General features: G+C 39.0%; 1 protein-coding gene across 1 annotated transcript in view; it reads right to left on the bottom strand.

The window, feature by feature from the left end:
- DNAH11 (dynein axonemal heavy chain 11) overlaps window positions 1-19,037 on the bottom strand; it is a 316,107-nt gene that overhangs the window by 291,350 nt on the left and 5,720 nt on the right. The window contains 4 exon segments of the mRNA XM_060157128.1: window positions 3,574-3,785; window positions 6,356-6,455; window positions 7,207-7,396; window positions 7,881-8,077. Coding sequence (XP_060013111.1) covers window positions 3,574-3,785; window positions 6,356-6,455; window positions 7,207-7,396; window positions 7,881-8,077 — 699 coding nt within the window.

Genomic DNA, 19,037 nt, shown 5'->3' with positions numbered 1-19,037 from the left:
AGAATTTGTAAATATCAAATAGCGTTCAATAGTCATGAAAAGATTGTACCCCTTGATCAACATCAGGAATTTATATTAAGCCAATTATCCAAGTTAAGGAAAAGGATTTCTGTATAAAGTTGTTTTCTGCATGTTGTTTATAATACAGGAGGCTGGAAGCAACGTAAATATCCAACAATAGCAATCATTTTTCAAGAAGCTAGTAAAAAAAAAAAAGAATTATAAAATGCATAAATACGTGTAAATTTTGGAAGAAGGAAAATTTTTAAATGCTGAATTTTAGGGTGATAGAACTGCAGGACTATTTCCATTGTTATAAATTTTATGCAATAAGAGTATTTTACAATTATTCATATACCACATATTAATAGTAATTAGAAATAAAAACTTACATTAAAATATGGAGCAAAATGAGTAAGAACTCTGTCAGCTGGGTGACCTTGAGAAAGCTATTTATCTTCTCTGAACTTTTTTTTTTAAAAAAGGGTTTTTTTTTTTAAAAAAATACATGAAGTATCTACTAATAGCACCTATATCATAGTGTTGCTAGAGAATTAAACTCGTAGATTCTTGTAAAGGGCTTAGAAGAATTCTGGCAAATAAGAGGCACTATACAGTGCTTGTTAAATAAGTATTAAAAATAAGTTAGACAGCAAACAACTGGGGGTGGTGGCAGGTGGTGCGGAGTTTAGCTCTTCAGAGAACCCGGGTATGAAAGTTGACTCATTGCCCATTTTTGATTCCTAACATGTTGGGGCAGATTTACTACAAAGTCCACTTGGAGAATCTAGGAAATCAGGTCGACGGAACCTTTGGACATAAGCCAAGAATAGTAACTAAGGAACAAGAGAAACGACATTATTTCCTTGGGAGCTTGGCAAACTCTGGCCATTGACACAGCCTAGGAGCCGGGGATAATAGGTTTATAGTCTTACAGGTAACCAGGGCTCCTTGCAAGCCAACTACAATAGTGAATGACAACATTTGAGGTTTCTACACTAACACAGCTTTGCAGTAAAAGTTTGGATCATTCTCAAAATGAGATGAGGATCCCTCAAAAGAGGTTTGGGAGAAGCGGTGGTCACAGTGGTTAATCCTGCAGTAGGGATCCAAGCCATTAGGACGCAGTGCACTCACTTAACAAAACAGCAAAACTGAGTCTGCACAACAGAGAAACAAATAGAATGAAGCCAGAAGAGATGCTCAAATATAGCAAGGAACAGACCTGTTATCTCCTATCAACAGCTGCAACTATTTTGTAAGGCAAGAGTTTGGAACTAACTTTTACTGAGTCTCTGTTAAATGTCACACATAGCATTTCATTGAGGTTCTCTCTTTTGATCTTTACAAAAGCCCATAAACAGGGCACTTACAAGCGTGGAAAGTGAGGCTCGGAAAAGTGATTTAACTACTCTAAAATGGTTCAACTTGATCTTTTTTATTCTCAGCTGTGCCACACGGCTTGTGGAATCTTAGTTCCCTGACTAAGAATTGAACCCAAGCCCTCAGCAGTGAAAGTGTGGAGTCTTAACCACTGGACCACCAGGGAAGTCCCCTGGTTCAATTAGATTTGAATCCTGGTTGGTCTGAGCCCAAAGTCCTTTCCATACACCATTCCACTTCTTTGGAAGCAGAGAGGAAGACACACAAGCCCACCTCAATCTCATATGTATTCCAGAAACGGTAAACTACAAGCCAGGAAACCTGTTCTTTAATTTGGATTTCCCCCTAAATGCTCAAGCAAAGTGAGCAAATGATATCTTTCAAGTTTCCATTAACTCACCTGAAAAAGTATCAGGATTAGAATGGCACACAGTTCCCCAACCAGTTTCTGCTACAACACTGCTCTCTTTAACGTTTAGAAAAGCAAGGTTCTGGCCTGGGGCAGCAGAAGCTCCAAACAGGTTGCCCTGTCTATGAACAGATTGTCAGGGCTCCCAGTCCCCTCCAATTTTACCCCACTATGCAATGAAAAATTTTAAATTTCTATGTGAGTCATGAGGTGAAAACCACTGAGAAGCATTAGACTAGATCAGGGATTTAGGTCAATCACAGTTGTCCACCCTTCTCTGAGCTAGTGATCCAGGCCTGTCCAAGATATCCTATCTCCCTGGCCACATGATTGTTCCAGGAGTGAAAATAAAACCCACTGGTCCAGAAAAAAAAACAGTCAGCCTCTTTCCAGGGAAGTTCCTCTACTAGAAGGATATCCATCTGGTGCTACCAAAAGCCACCTTGGTTAACACGTGATGAGAGCCTGAGAATCAAGTCAAACACGAACGAGCAAAACAGAGCTTTGAAATTATCATCTGTGTCCCCTGGAGCAAGCTAATCTTCAAGTCTTTGCACTGTTAGACTTTCCACTTCACATGAACTTAGACACTTCTCTTTTTCTGCTTGTTTGCCAGTTACAGCTGGAAACGATCCAATTCTCATAGGAAGCGCTCTTACTTAGCAACTCAAAGGCTAAGCCATATGCACAGATTCTGATTCTCTGGCATCTGTTTTACAAAAACTCCTTAGGTGTTCAGACACACACCCTGATATAGACCCTGCTATGGACTAAAGTGTGACACCCGCTCCAAAAAAGTGCCTGTGTTGAAGCCCTAACCACCAATGTGACTACCTGGAGATAGAATCTTTAGGAGGTAATTAAGGTTAATGAGGTCATGAGGGCGGGACCCTGATGTGACAGGACTGTGGTTTTTTAAAAAGAGGAAGAGGGAGATCTTTCTCTCAGTGTGAGGGCACAGAGAAAAGGCAGCTATCTGCAAGCCAGAAAGAATTCTCTAGTCAGAACACGACCATGCTGGCACCTGGATCTGGTCTCCCAGGCTCCAAAAATGTGAGAAAGCAATTCCTGAAAATAAAGCCACACAGCCTGTGGTATTTTGTTATGGCAACTCAAGCAGACTAAGACACACACACCCTCAACAAAGAATCACTGATGATATGCCCTGCAAGTATCTTTTAGCTCTCAAATTATGAAATATTCTCTGATATTATGGACACAAGAGTAATTAAAGTTCCCACAGGATGAGGAAGCAGTCCAATTTTTTTTAAACATTTTGCAAGTTAAGTGAAGAGTAGAGAAACAATTATAAACAAGATTTTTAAAGATCAACCATGAATCAGAATTCTTTTAATATAATTCTACTACTATTTTTGGAGGATCATTTTTTTTCTGCCAGATTCTCTTAACTTACTTCCCTTTCCAAAAGTCTTCCCCCAGCCAGTGTTCCTGTGGAAACCAAAGGGAAAGCTACAAAGAAAGTACTACGTGTGTGTGCCTTTTATTAGAAGCTGCCTTAAATCTCTTTTGAAGAAAGGTAGGATGTTAAACAAACAGAATCCAGTAACAACCTGTCCCTTGACTGTATCTGACTTATTTCCAGAGCTCCTTTGCCTTTTAGGATACAAAGTCATCTGGCCTTTGTTACCATAAAAGTCTTATGAAAAAAGAAAAGGGAAAAAGGTGTTCTGTAGACTGGATTTATTCATTCCTCCTTGATCTCATAAAACCTACCAAACGGCAATAATTCTCATTGTTCCTATGTTTTTCATGCTACATACCTGGTCAATGAAGAGATTACAAAACTCTTGCAATAGAACTATAATCCGAACAGGGGTATTATAAAACGTGGAATGACTCCAGATCAGACAGATGGTATGAAATAACGGGGCAATTAATACACCGGTCTGTGGGAATTCCGTCTCCTGAACACATTGAAGGTGTCTCCTCAGGGGTCTCAGGTAAAGTTCCACGTCTTGGGCTTCGAGAAGAGCTGAAAGGAAACCACCGTTAATGTGAGGCAGCCTCTTTTATCTGAAGTCACTTCACAAGGTCAAGAGAACAATGCAAAACAACATGGCTGTACTTAAATGCTGCCTCTTTCTTTTTATATCACTTACCCTACCATTGACACAGGACAGGTTAGGAAGGCTTTTGACACTGTCCAGCTGTAACAACCCTTCAAAGAGAGCCCAGGCGTACTTACTCACAAGTAAATCGCGACTGAAGACTCACCAGAAAGTTAACTCCTCCCACGCACTTGGTACCAGCACAACTGAATCATTTATTATCTCATTCTAATGTCCTATAAGAGTAACTCATACCACGAAAAATTTTCCATTATATTATTATCCACAGTGTAACTATTGAAATTGTCAAGCATGGGTGATGAAAATATTTTGAACTAGATAAAAGCAATAGTTACAGGATATTGTGAATACACTAAATGCCACCAATCTGTACACTTTAAAAACTTTTTTTTAATGTTAGGTGAATTTTACCTCAATTTAAAAAATTGTTATGCATGGTAGGAATAAGGAATACTTTTTTAAAAAGGTATATATGAAGACAACATTGAAATAGTTATGATTAATTACTGGTTAATCTAATCCAAATTTTCTCTTGATTAAAACTGGTCCTTTTAATGTACCCTAAATGGATCTCCATCAGACTTCATTGTACTCCTGAGGCTACAAATACCTTTGATTAACTGAAAATGGTCTTTATTTATGAAGGTAGGGAATGAAGGAAAGTAAATTCCTTAATTTCTGGTGTTATCCCAAAAGACTCCTGTCAGAAATCAAAAAAACAAAGCAAACTGCCAGACTCTTTTTTTTTTTTTTTTTTGGCTGTCAGAGTCAGGTATGCACCCACCCATGTTGCTCTTCTTGACATGTAACCAATTAATCTCTCCACCTAACAATAAAGACCTGGGAAGAAAGAGAGGGTCCAGGAACTATTTTTTCCTCAGATGCACTCATGTTTTGAAATTAGTGTGTTTTCATCAGTGTTAATTTCAAAATCCAATAATTGCATGTAAAGGTAAAGTGCCCTTAAAATGTGATAAGCACTTCTAGTGATTTTACAAAGCCTTGAGCAGGTCTTTGGGAGAGCCTTCTACCTCTAACTGAGAATGGCTTTGGGCCACTTGTTCTACTGAAAGTGTTTTCTCCTCAATCTCCAGTCCATATGCTCAAAAGGCTTTGAGGACGCCTGGGATTCATTCCTGGAGAAGTTTTATTCACAGAAAATGTGAATCTTACTAGCAGAAAAAAATGCAAGCAGCTTCTGTTTATTGAGGGTACACTTACTATGTGCCTAGTACTCTGGGCATTGTATATTAGGTCTTCAATTCATTGGTCCTCAGCCAGGGGAGGATTTCCCCCAAGGGTCATTTGGCAATGTCTCGAGACACTTTTTGTCCTTACAACAGGCATGGGGGGAGTGGATAGAGGCCAAGGATGCTGCTAAATACCCCACAATGAACAGGGTGGTTCCCCACAACAAAGAATTATCCTGCCCAAAACGTCAGTGGTGACAAGGTTGAGAAACAGTGCTCTAATTTTTGCAACAATTATACAAGGAAGGTGTTAGTATGCCAAGTTGGCCAACAGAAACCAGGGACGCAGCAAATTTAAGATGTACTGAATGGATCTGGGATAGAAATACAGATCTAATGCCCTCTTGTCTTAAGGCCTCTTTTCAAACAGAGTTCATGGAGAAAAGCCTAAAGAGATAGCAAAACATTTTCAAAGTAGATTTTAAGTATTTCCTAACCTTCCACATGTTACATAGGAAAAAATTTAAAAATAATTTTCTCATGTTAGAAACAAAAACAAGCTATTGGGCCATGTTATCTTACAATTTTATTGTTTAAAACTTCAGTATCACGGATCATATCTGTATTTGCTTACACATGTCTAAAGGAACAGAAACAGAAATAAAAAAATTACGGAGGGGTGTTACGCCTGGGTGAGGTTGAAACTGGGTACTGAGAAGATAAGGAGACTTTTCACTTACACAATTTCCTTTTTAAATTAAAAATACCTGTTTATAATTTCTGGGTTTTAACAATGTACATGTATTACCTGTTCAAAATTCAGCAAACAAACCCTCCTCTCTGTGTTTAATCTTCACCAAAACTTCAATGATGACTTTGCATTCTTATGAGTTAAATAAATGATGGATGTTAAGCAAATTCAGAGATTCTACTGGGGAGTCACTGGACTAACTGCAGCCCAACTGTTGATTAGAAAACCTCCATGCTGGGCATTCAATGACCCGCTGCTAAACACCAAAGGCCTTTCCCCTCCACACACATACACTCTCACTGAAAGTTCAATCTAGAGCCTCTTTGGTAGGTACTTACTATATACCTGAAAAATGGTTTAATATAGCCGGAGAATAAACTGCAGATAATTAAGATGGACTTATCATTAGAAGAGTCAAGTGCAGTCATTTCATGAGCACGCTAAGGGTAGAAGGGTAGAGGAGGCTGAGCAGACAGGCAGGAGTCAGATCAGGAGGGACCACTGATGCCAGGCCGAGGAACATGAGTCTTACCATTTTCCACAGCCATGAGGATACCCTTCAAAGTTGGAAAATAGCTGCTTTGCTTATTTTTCAGGACCTTAACCATCTTGAGGACAATGGGAGCCTGAAGCTAAATAGAAAAAAAAAAAAATATATATATATATATAAGCTAGATTAATGACTAAATAAATGCATTCTGCAATAAAATATTTAAATTGTATTCCATTCATGCACAGTACACACAGTACTTAATACTCAAAGACATACCTGGTTTCAAGTTAAAAATAATTTTTTTCCTTAAGACTGTATGTTATTTTACATGTATAGCTCTTAATTTGTATTTTCAAAAAGCCTGTTAATATACATTTTATTATACATGTAAAATATTAACTTTTCCATATAAAATCTGTTTCAGAAAATCTCTAACAGATAGGTGAACATGTGAATGAATGTCTTAGTTTTTAGAACATTAAACTGAATAACTTCTAATGGCAAACACCAGCAGAGGAACCAGTTAGTTCTTCCAAAGTTGCATCTCTCCACTAAGCAAAATCTACTCCTTTCCCAAATTAATTACATCAACCAGATTAATTAAATCTTACAATCTTCAACATTTCCCTTGGGAACTACTCTTTCTTTGCCACAAAGTGTTTCCAATTACTGTCAAAATAGTCTCAAAAAGGCAAAATTACTTTTAATCCCCATTAATTTTAAGAATGCATACCATACAGAACTTTGGAATAAGAAAACAGACAAGTAAGTTGTTCAAAGACAGTGTATTAAACCTTTAACATTACTGGAAATCATGGCTTTGGAGACCAAACTCTACAACTGACTTTGCTAATTCAACTGGCAAGCAATTTCTAGGGCTCTCAACTTACTTGATCATAAATGCATGCTAGGTTCTCTCTCCTCATCATCCAGAAATCCAGTTCAGTTTGAGGATTTGAGTGAAGACCATTCAGCAAAGGCCGCACTAAATCTTTCTCTACAATTTCTTGGATTTGATGCGACCATTTAATAACTACTGATTCAATTGCATGGAGTACTGTCCTTTCATTTGGCTCTAGTCTACAAACATTGAAATGATTAAAAATACAAAAATGAATCATTTCATCCAAATAAGGATAGGACTTGAATTTTAATAGGTATTTTATGAATCCATAAAAGCTAGTTTTCTAAATATAAATACTTCAAAATCAGATCTATTATTTTTATAGCCTCAATTTGAGTTGTGACATTGTTATTCTGTCATGGGCATGTCTCTAACATTTAAAAAATTGTTAAAGAATCATAATGCCCTCAAAAACGTTTTACTAGAAGAGTACTGTTGACATTATGGCAATTGGTACTGCTTGCTTTTTGTACAGTCTGCTTTTAGAAAGAATACTTTGAAAGGAAATAATATATATGGTGTTTCTGTACATTATTTTTTAAAGTATGCTGTAGTTATAATAATTCTGATATTTTGCTAACAGTTTGCTGGGGGTATGATATTAAATGGGTGTGTTGGCTCTCCATGTTGATATCCTGTGTAAACCATATCATTACGTACTTGGTCTCTGAATATTTCTCATCCAGGTCAACATTTCCTGCAATAGTGGGAATTGGTAGAAGAGTTCTTCTCAACATTTTGCCCCTAAAAATATGCATTTTATTTTTCATGACTTCTATGTGACGTTCCATGTCTTGTGAAATAAAACAGGACCAGGATTTATGGTTGTTCTTATTAGAAATAATTGGCACTAAAATCTAGAGAAAGAGAAACATTTTAAAAAGCAGTGAAATTAATTTATACACAAGGTGCTCCTTCAAAGATTTTCTTGTCACACAAGATCAGCAACAAAACCACCCAATTTCAATTTCATAAATATCCTCCTGTGATATCTAATCTACAAAGAGATGACAAAGTCAGTGACCCATTTAGATTTAATTAGATAAATTCTTTCGAAGTGGAAATACTATACTACTTGTTCATTCATTTACCCATTTATCAAACATTTATGGAGGCTCCCAATAACTTAAACTCTGCATGAAATAAGCAAAATCATGTCAAGTAAGTAAACTGCTTTCTTAATGCAAACTGCACACACTGGCAGGTATAGTAATGTAAAAAATCTTCTTGAATCACATGGAGGCAAGAGTAAATTAATCTTCTCCAGCCCTGGGTGACATCCCAGTGGATTAAATTTTGATAGAAAGATGTTCATTCAATCATATGAACCTTTTTTGAACTCCTTCCACCATTAAGTTGGAAATACCAATGAAATTATATGTGTGAAAACACTCCAAAATTGTTTTGTGTTCCCAAAGCCCAGCATATCTTACGTAATTAGTAAGAGTTTGTTGAGTTAACGAAGTTGGTCTCTTCTTGCTTCCTCACTCATTTTCAATATGTACTAATTAAACATTTTTCTGACACAATCTGTCCAGACCATCAGCATTACCTATAAAATTTCCATTAGCTAAAATGCTTAGAAAATAGGTATTCCACCTTTTTAAAGCTGATTTTGAGAACACAACCTTCTAGTTAACTAAAAACAAACTGAAATTTTATTTTATTTTCCAATGGGGATAAAACAAATCTTTCCAAATTGTATTATTATTACAATTTCCTGCTTTGTACCCACTACTTGTTGAGCTAGGAGATTAGTAAGGAACAGTGTGTCTTCCATGGAAACAGCCTAAATGTCCATCAACAGATGAATGGATAAAGAAGATGTGGTAGGGGAGGAGCTTCAAGATGGTCGAAGAGTAAGACACGGAAATCACCTTCCTCCCCACAAATACATCAGAAATACATCAACACGTGGAAAAAGTCCTACAGAACACCTACTGAACGCTGGCAGAAGACCTCAGACCTCCCAAAAGGCAAGAAACTTCCCACGTAACTGGGTAGGGCAAAAGAGAAAAGAAAAAACAGAGACAAAAAATAGGGACGGGACCTGAACCAGTGGGAGGGAGCTGTGAAGGAGGAATGGTTTCCACACACTAGGAAGCCCATTCGCGGGCGGAGACTGCAGGTGGCGGAGGGGGGAAGCTTCAGGGCCACAGAGGAGAGCACAGCAATAGGGGTGCGGAGGGCAAAGCGGAGAGATTCCCGCACAGAGGATCGGTGCCGACCAGCACTCACCAGCCTGAGAGGCTTGTCTGCTCACCCGCCGGGGCGGCCAGGGGCTGGGAGCTGAGGCTCGGGCTTTGGTCGGATCCCAGAGAGAGGACTGGGGTTGGGGGCGTGAACACAGCCTGTAGGGGGTTAGTGCGCCACAGCTAGCCGGGAGGGAGTCCGGGAAAATGTGTGGAGCTGCCGAAGAGGCAGGAGACTTGTTCTTGCCTCTTTGTTTCCTGGTGTGCGAGGGGAGCAGATTCAGAGCGCCGCTTAAAGGAGCTCCAGAGACGGGCGTGAGCCACGGCTATATGTGTGGACCCCAGAGACGGGCATGAGACGCTAAGGCTGCTGCTGCCGCCACCAAGAAGCCAGTGTGCGAGCACAGGTCACTATCCACACCTCCCCTCCCGGGAGCCTGTGTAGCCCGCCACTGCCAGGGTCCCGGGATCCAGGGACAACTTCCCCGGGAGAACGCACGGCGCGCCTCAGGCTGGTGCAACGTAATGCCAGCCTCTGCTGCCACAGGCTCACCCCACACTCCGTGCCCCTCCCTCCCCCCGGCCTGAGTGAGCCAGAGCCCCCGAATCAGCTGATCCTTTAACCCCGTCCTGTCTGAGCGAAGAACAGATGCCCTCTGGCGACCTACACGCAGAGGCGGGTCCAAATCCAAAGCTGAACCCCGGGAGCTGTGCGAACAAAGCAAAGAAAGGGAAATCTCTCCCAGCAGCCTCAGGAGCAGCGGATTAAATTTCCACAATCAACGTGATGTACCCTGCATCTGTGGAATACCTGAGTAGACAACGAATCGTCCCAAATTGAGGAGGTGGACTTTGGGAGCAATGATATACATATTTTATTCCCTTTTTCTCTTTTTCTGAGTGTGTATGCGTATGCTTCCGTGTGTCATTTTGTCTGTATAGCTTTGCTTTTACCATTTCTCCTAGGGTTCTCTCTGTCCTTTTCTTATTACTTAAAAAATTATTTTTCTTAATAATTATTTTTTATTTTACTAACTTTATTTTATCTTCTTTCTTTTTTTTCTCGCTTTTATTCTGAGCCGTGTGGATGACAGGCTGTTGGGGCTCCAGCCAGGTACCAGGGCTGTGCCTCTGAGGTGGGAGAGCCAACTTCAGGACACTGGTCCACAAGAGACCTTCCAGCCCCATGTAATATCAAATGGTGAAAATCTCCCAGAGATCTCCATCTAGAGGCCAAGACCCAGCTCCACTCAACGACCAGCAAGCTACAGTGCTGGACATCCTATGCCAAACAACTAGCAAGACAGGAACACAACCCCACCCATTAGCAGAGAGGCTGCCTAAAATCATAAGTCCACAGACACCCCAAAACACACCATCAGTCGTGGACCTGCCCACCAGAAAGAAAAGATCCAGCCTCATCCACCAGAACACAGGCACTAGTCCCCTCCACCAGGAACCCTACACAACCCATTGAACCAAATTTAGCCACTGGGGACAGACACCAAAAACAACGGGAATTACGAAACTGCAGTCTGCAAAAGGAGACCCCAAACACAGTAAGTTAAGTGAAATGAGAAGACAGAGAAACACACAGATGAAGGAGCAAGGCAAAAACCCACCAGACAAAACAAATGAAGAGGAAATAGGCAGTCTACCTGAAAAAGAATTCAGAGTAATGATAGTAAAGATGATCCAAAATCTTGGAAATAGAATGGAGAAAATACAAGAAACATTTAACAAGGACCTAGAAGAACTAAAGAGCAAACAAACAATGATGAACAACACAATAAATGAAATTTAAAAATCTCTAGAAGTGATCAATAGCAGAATAACTGAGGCAGAAGAACGGATAAGTGACCTGGAAGATAAAATAGTGGAAATAACTACTGCAAAGCAGAATAAAGAAAAAAGAATGAAAAGAACTGAGGACAGTCTCAGAGACCTCTAGGACAACATTAAATGCACCAACATTCGAATTATAGAGGTTCCAGAAGAAGAAGAGAAAAAGAAAGGGACTGAGAAAATATTTGAAGAGAATATAGTTGAAAACTTCCCTAATATGGGAAAGGAAATAGTCAATCAAGTCCAGGAAGTGCAGAGAGTCTGATACAGGATAAATCCAAGGAGAAACACGCCAAGACACATATTAATCAAACTATCAAAAATTAAATACACTGAAAAAATACTAAAAGCAGCAAGGGAAACACAAGAAATAACATACAAGGGAATCCCCATAACGTTAACAGCTCATCTTTCAGCAGAAGCTCTGCAAGCCAGAAGGGAGTGGCAGGACATATTTAAAGTGAGGAAAGGGAAAAACCTACATCCAGGATTACTCTATCCAGCAAGGATCTCATTCAGATTTGATGGAGAAATTAAAACCTTTACAGACAAGTAAAAGCTAAGAGAATTCAGCACCAGCAAACCAGCTCTACAACAGTTGCTAAAGGAACTTCTCTAGGCAGGAAACACAAGAGAAGGAAAAGACCAACAATAACAAACCCAAAAGAATTAAGAAAATGGGAATAGGAACATACATATCGAAAATTACCTTAAATGTAAATGGCTTAAATGCTCCCATCAAAAGACATAGATTGGCTGAATGGATACAAAAACAAGACCTGTATATATGCTGTCTACAAGAGACCCACTTCAGACCTTGGGACACATACAGACTGAAAGTGAGGGGATGGAAAAAATAGTCCATGCAGATGGAAATCAAAAGAAAGCTGGAGTGGCAATTCTCATATCAGACAAAATAGACTTTATTTTTTAATTTTTTTTAATTTTAATTTTTTTAACATCATGTAGAGTATAATTGCTTTACAATGATGTGTTAGTTTCTGCTTTATAACAAAATAGACTTAAAACAAAGACTATTACAAGAGACAAAGAAGGAGACTACATAATGATCAAGGGATCAATCCAAGAAGAAGATATAACAACTCTAAATATTTATGCACCCAACATAGGAGCACCTCAATACATAAGGCAAATACTAACAGCTATAAAAGGGGAAATCGACATGTACACAATCATAGTAGGGGACTTTAAAGTTTAAAATCGAAATCATATCAAGTATCTTTTTGGACCACAACGCTATGAGAATAGATATCAGTTACAGGAAAAAATCTGAAAAAAATACAGACACGTGGAGGCTAAACAACACACTACTTAATAACCAAGAGATCACTGAAGAAATCAAAGAGGAAAACAAAAAATACTTAGAAACAAATGACAATGAAAACACGGCGACCCAAAACCTATGTGATGCAGCAAAAGCAGTTCTAAGAGGGAAGCTTATAGGAATACAATCCTACCTTAAGAAACAAGAAGCATCTCAAATAAACAACCTAACCTTACACCTAAAGCAATTAGAGAAAGAAGAACAAAAAACCCTCAAAGTTAGCAGAAGGAAAGAAATCATAAAGATCAGGTCAGAAATAAATGAAAAAGAAATGAAGGAAACGATAGCAAAGATCAATAAAACTAAAAGCTGGTTCTTTGAGGATATAAACAAAATTGATAAACCATTAGCCAGACTCATCAAGAAAAAAAGGGAGAAGACTCAAATCAATAGAATTAGAAATGAAAAAGGAGAAGTAACAACTGACACTGCAGAAATACAACAGATCACGAGAGGTTACTACAAGCAACTCTATGCCAATAAAATGGACAACCTGAAAGAAATGGACAAATTCTTAGAAATGCACAACCTTCTGAGACTGAACCAGGAAGAAATAGAAAATATGAACAGACCAATCACAAGCACTGAAATTGAAACTGCGATTGAAAATCTTCCAACAAACAAAAGCCAAGGACCAGATGGCTTCACAGGCGAATTCTATCAAACATTTAGAGTAGAGCTAACAACTATCTTTCGCAAACTCTTCCAAAATATAGCAGAGGGAGGAACACTCCCAAACTCATTCTGCGAGGCCAACATCACCCTGATACAAAGACCAGACAAAGATGTCACAAAAAAAGAAAACCACAGGCCAATAACATTGATGAACATAGATGCAAAAATCCTCAACAAAATACGAGTAAACAGAATCCAACAGCACATTATAAGGATCATACACCATGATCAAGTGGGGTTTATCCCAGGAATGCAAGGATTCTTCAATATATGCAAATCAATCAATGTGATAAACCATATCAACAAATTGAAGGAGAAAAACCATATGATCATCTCAATAGATGCAGAGAAAGCTTTCGACAAAATTCCACACCCATTTAGGATAAAAACCCTCCAGAAAGTAGGCATAGAGGGAACTTTCCTCAATATAATAAAGGCCATATATGAAAAACCCACAGCCAACATCGTCCTCAATGGTGAAAAAGTGAAACCATTTCCACTCAGATCAGGAACAAGACAAGGTTGCCCACTCTCACCACTCTTATTCAACATAGTTTTGGAAGTTTTAAGCCACAGCAATCAGAGAAGAAAAAGATATAAAAGGAATCCAAATCAGAAAAGAAAAAGTAAAGCTGTCACTGTTTGCAGATGACATGATACTATACACAGAGAATCCTAAAGATGCTACCAGAAAACTACTAGAGCTAATCAGTGAATTTGGTACAGTAGCAATATACAAATTTAACGCACAGAAATCTCTTGCATTCCTATACACTAATGATGAAAAATCTGAAAGTGAAATTAAGAAAACACTCCCATTTACCACTGCAACAAAAGTAATACAATAACTAGGAATAAACCCACCTAAAGAGACAAAAGGCCTGTATGCAGAAAATTATAAGACACTGATGAAAGAAATTAAAGATGATACAAATAGATGGAGAGATATACCATGTTCTTGGATTGGAAGAATCAACATTGTGAAAATGACTCTACTACCCAAAGCAATCTACAGATTCAATGCAATCCCTGTCAAACTACCACTGGCATTTTTCACAGAAGTAGAACAAAAAAATTCACAATTTGTTTGGAAACACAAGACCACGAATAGCCAAAGCAATCTTGAGAACGAAAAATGGAGCTGGAGGAATCAGGCTTCCTGACTTCAGACTATACTACAAAGCTACAGTAATCAAGACAGTATGGTACTGGCACAAAAAACAGAAACACAGATCAATGGAACAGGATAGAAAGCCCAGAGATAAACCCACACACATATGGTCACCTTATCTTCGGTAAAGGAGGCAAGAATATACAGTGGAGAAAAGACAGCCTCTTCAATAAGTGGTGCTGGGAAAACTGGACAGGTACATGTAAAAGTATGAGATTAGAACACTCCCTAACACCATATACAAAAATAAACTCAAAATGGATTAAAGACCTAAATGTAAGGCCAGAAACTATCAAACTCTTAGAGGAAAACATAGGCAGAACACTATGACATAAATCACCACAAGATCCTTTTTGACCCACCTCCTAGAGAAATGGAAATAAAAATAAACAAATGGGACCTAATGAAACTTCAAAGCTTTTGCACGGCAAAGGAAACCATAAACAAGACAAAAAGACAACTCTGAGAATGGGAGAAAATATTTGCAAATGAAGCAACTGACAAAAGATTAATCTCCAAAATTTACAAACAGCTCATGCAGCTCAATATCAAAAAAACAAACAACCCAATCCAAAAACAGGCAGAAGACCTAAATAGACATTTCTCCAAAGAAGATATACAGATTGCCAACAAACACATGAAAGAATGCTCAACATCATTAATCATTGGAGAAATGCAAATCAAAACTCCAATGAGATATCATCTCACACCATTCAGAACCCGTCATCAAAAAATCTACAAACATTAAATGCTGGAGAGGGTGTGGAGAGAAGGGAACCCTCTTGCACTGTTGGTGGGAATGTAAATTGATACAGCCACTATGGAGGACTGTATGGAGGTTCCTTAAAAAACTAAAAATAGAACTACCATATGACCCAGTAATCCCACTACTGGGCATATACCCTGAGAATACCATAATTCAAAAAGACTCATGTACCAAAATGTTCATTGCAGCTCTATTTACAACAGCCAGGACATGGAAGCAACCTAAGTGTCCACTGACAGATGAATGGATAAAGAAGATGTGGCACATATATATAATGGAATATTACTCAGCCATAAAAAGAAATGAAATTGAGTTATTTGTAATGAGGTGGATGGACCTAGAGTCTGTCATACAGAGTGAAGTAAGTCAGAGAGAGAAAAAAAAAATACTGTATGCTAACACATATATATGGAATCTAAAAAACTAAATGGTCATGAAGAACCTAGGGGCAAGATGGGAATAAAGACACAGACCTACTAGAGAATGGACTTGAGGATACGGGGAGGGGGAAGGGTAAGCTGGGACAAAGTGAGAGAGTGGCATGGACATATATATACTACCAAACATAAAATAGATAGCTAGTGGGAAGCAGCCTCATAGCACAGTGAGATCAGCTAGGTGCTTTGTGACCACCTAGAGGGGTGGGATAGGGAGGGTGGGAGGGAGGGAGACACAAGAGGGAAGAGATATGGGGACATATGTATATGTACAACGGATTCACTTTGTTATAAAGCAGAAACTAACATACCATTGTAAAGCAATTATACTCCAATAAAGATGTTAAAAAAAAGAAAAGATGTGGTATATATATATCATGGAATACTACTCAGCTATAAAAAAAGAATGAAATGATGCCATTTGCAGCAACATGGATGGACGTAGAGATTATCATACTAAGAGAAGTAAATCAGAAAGACATACTATATGGTATCACTTATATGTGGAATCCAAAATGTAACACAAATGAACTTATCTATGAAACAGAAACAGACTCACAGACATTGAGAACAGACTTGTGGTTGCCAAAGGGGAGGAGTGTAGGGGAGGAATGGACTGGGAGTTTGGGGTGAGCAGATGCAAACTATTATATATTGGATGGATAAACAACAAGGTCCTACTGTATAGCACAGGGAACTATATTCAACATTCTGTGATAAACCATAATGGAAACGAATATGAAAAATATATATATATATATAACTGAATCACTTTGCTGTACAGTAGAAATTAACACAACATTGTAAATCAACTATACTTGAATAAAAATAAATTTTAAAAAAGAAAAGAACTAGCGTGTCTTCTATGAGCTCTGTGGGTTAGGTACCTCGATATCAGAACTGCCATGAAAGGCACGTTTTTGTGTCATGTGGAAACACAGGAAAAACACCCATCTCTGGCCAGGAGGGTTATTAGGGAAGACTTGCCAGGAAACTTGCTACTTGGTTTAAATCTTTAAGATGAACAACGCAGGGCAGGCTGAAAACTGAACACTGATGCAAAATCACTGGGGGCTGCAGGCGTAGGGTTCTGAGAAAGTTCCAGTCTGGTCTGCCGGAAACTAGAGCCAGCACCCCTAAGAGGCGGGGCTGTGAGAAATGCTGGGAAGGTTCATAAAGAGCTTTGGAAACCAGACTGAACAGTTTAGTCTTACTGGGCTGAACATGCACTGATCCACTGAAAAACTGCTTTCTAGATTAAATTCCCAATAGCAACAGCTTTTTCTAAAAGTCAGGGTTGAGGATAATTCTGGTTCTTCAACATTTCTAATTTACTGGATACTGTTTCAAACCTTCACTCTATTTGCTGTTCTGTGACGAGGCCAACTTCTTTTAAAATTAAATATTTGTGTCACAAGCTGTAGATAAAATTGTTAGGAAATTCTGAGCCCCATGCTTTGTGGAGCAATTAGGCGAGCAACAAGAGTAACTCCATGAACATCATTTAGAACAAATTGACCTGGGATGTGCTCTTTAATGACAATAAATCTTGTTATCAACAAGCTGTATTACAAAGTAATTCAATTAACCTGGGGTTTTGTCTTCAGCTGTAAATTTTTTGGTCTAGGTTTTATGACTTATAAGAAAAATCCGTGAACTTTCTCTAAACCAAAATAATTTGGACATGTTTACTAGGGGATATACAAGTACAGATAAAAGAGCCATGGTGCCTTTGCTAGAGTTCTCTTTACTCACCTTTCTTTTATCTCTTTTTAAATCTCTTTACTCACCTTTCTTTTATCTCTTTTTAAAACACTCTTTAAAAAGTGTTTCTTTTTACAGTGCTTCTTAAATCAGTAGAGACTACTACGAGACAAACACTTTCAAAGTACAGGAGCCTGGTCCTCTGCCAGACTTCTTAAACGGAAATGTCTAGGAATGGGCCCCAGACACTAACTACAAAAACCAAATCATAACTTTCATTCTGGCTTGATAAGCATTTACAATTATTGTTTCTTTCAAGATTTGGGTCAACATAATACTTAAGGAAATAACTACATGACATTTTTAATACTTTTGCTAATTATATAATAGAGTTAGAAATAATAATGTATAGGGACACATAATAATGTTGAGCAGCAGATCGGGAGTAAAATTTCGGAGAAGCTGGATTTGAGATGTCTATTACACAGCAAGTGCCATGTCCATAAGGGCAGTGGAAGTCTAAGCTTGGAGTTCAGGAGAGAGATCAAGGCTGGAGAGAGAAGTTTGGGAGGTCCCAGCTTCTCAGCATAAATTACTGTTAATCACTGTATATCTGAGTCAAACTTCAAAGACTATACAACACTGAATACAAGTGAGAGCATATTAGGTCATTAAACGAGAAAAAATAGTCAAATGACCTTCCCCATATTCCTTTCAAACACTTGGTCCATCCCTTCTTTATTCTACCCCAGTTAAGAACCATAGCACTGGAAAACTACCTCAATCCTTTTCATTCCAATCACTACCTCAATAACACAGTCCCTCCTCGCTCCTTGATTGAGTCACCAATTCACCAATCCTTGCATTAAATGTTTTTCTTCTTCATATACAAAGTACCCAGAAAGACAGAAGTGTTTAGCTTGGAATGCAAGTCATAAATGACCATTTGATTTCAAAACTTTCCACTGAAGCCTGTCCTGATAAAAACCTTCACAGAACATGCCTTACTGCTACCATCTTCCAGTAAACACACGGATATGAGTTTGACAACCGGCTTTGGTGGCAACCATTGGATGAAAAAGTTACATAGATGTTAATTTTCTAATCAGCCTCTCCAGCTTTGTTTCTCACCACCCTCCAGCTCTTCTTCCCCAATCTAAACGTATTAATGCAGTCCATTTTTAAAAATGCAATCTGGGGCTTCCCTGGTGGCGCAGTGGTTGAGAGTCTGCCTGCCGACGCAGGGGACACAGGTTCGTGCTCCGGTCCGGAAAGATCCCACATGCCGCGGAGCGGCTGGGCCCGTGAGCCATGGCCGCTGAGCCTGCGCGTCCAGAGCCTGTGCTCCGCAACGAGAGGCCACAACAGCGAGAGGCCCGCGTACGGCAAAAAAATAAATAAATAAAAAATAGGGCTTCCCTGGTGGCGCAGTGGTTGAGAGTCCACCTGCCGATGCAGGGGACACGGGTTCGTGCCCCGGTCCAGGAAGATCCCACATGCCGCGGAGCTGCTAGGCCCGTGAGCCATGGCCGCTGAGCCTGCGCGTCCGGAGCCTGTGCTCCGCAACGGGAGAGGCCACAACAGTGAGAGGCCCGCGTACCGCAAAAAAAAATAATAATAAATAAATAAATAAAAAATAAAGAAATAAAAATGCAATCTGGATTTCCTCACCTCTGTGCCTT

Source organism: Lagenorhynchus albirostris, chromosome 8 (genome assembly GCF_949774975.1).
Source record: "Lagenorhynchus albirostris chromosome 8, mLagAlb1.1, whole genome shotgun sequence".
Taxonomy (NCBI): domain Eukaryota; kingdom Metazoa; phylum Chordata; class Mammalia; order Artiodactyla; family Delphinidae; genus Lagenorhynchus; species Lagenorhynchus albirostris.
Note: the sequence above shows the minus strand (reverse complement) of the source record. Positions and strands in the feature narration are given on the sequence as shown.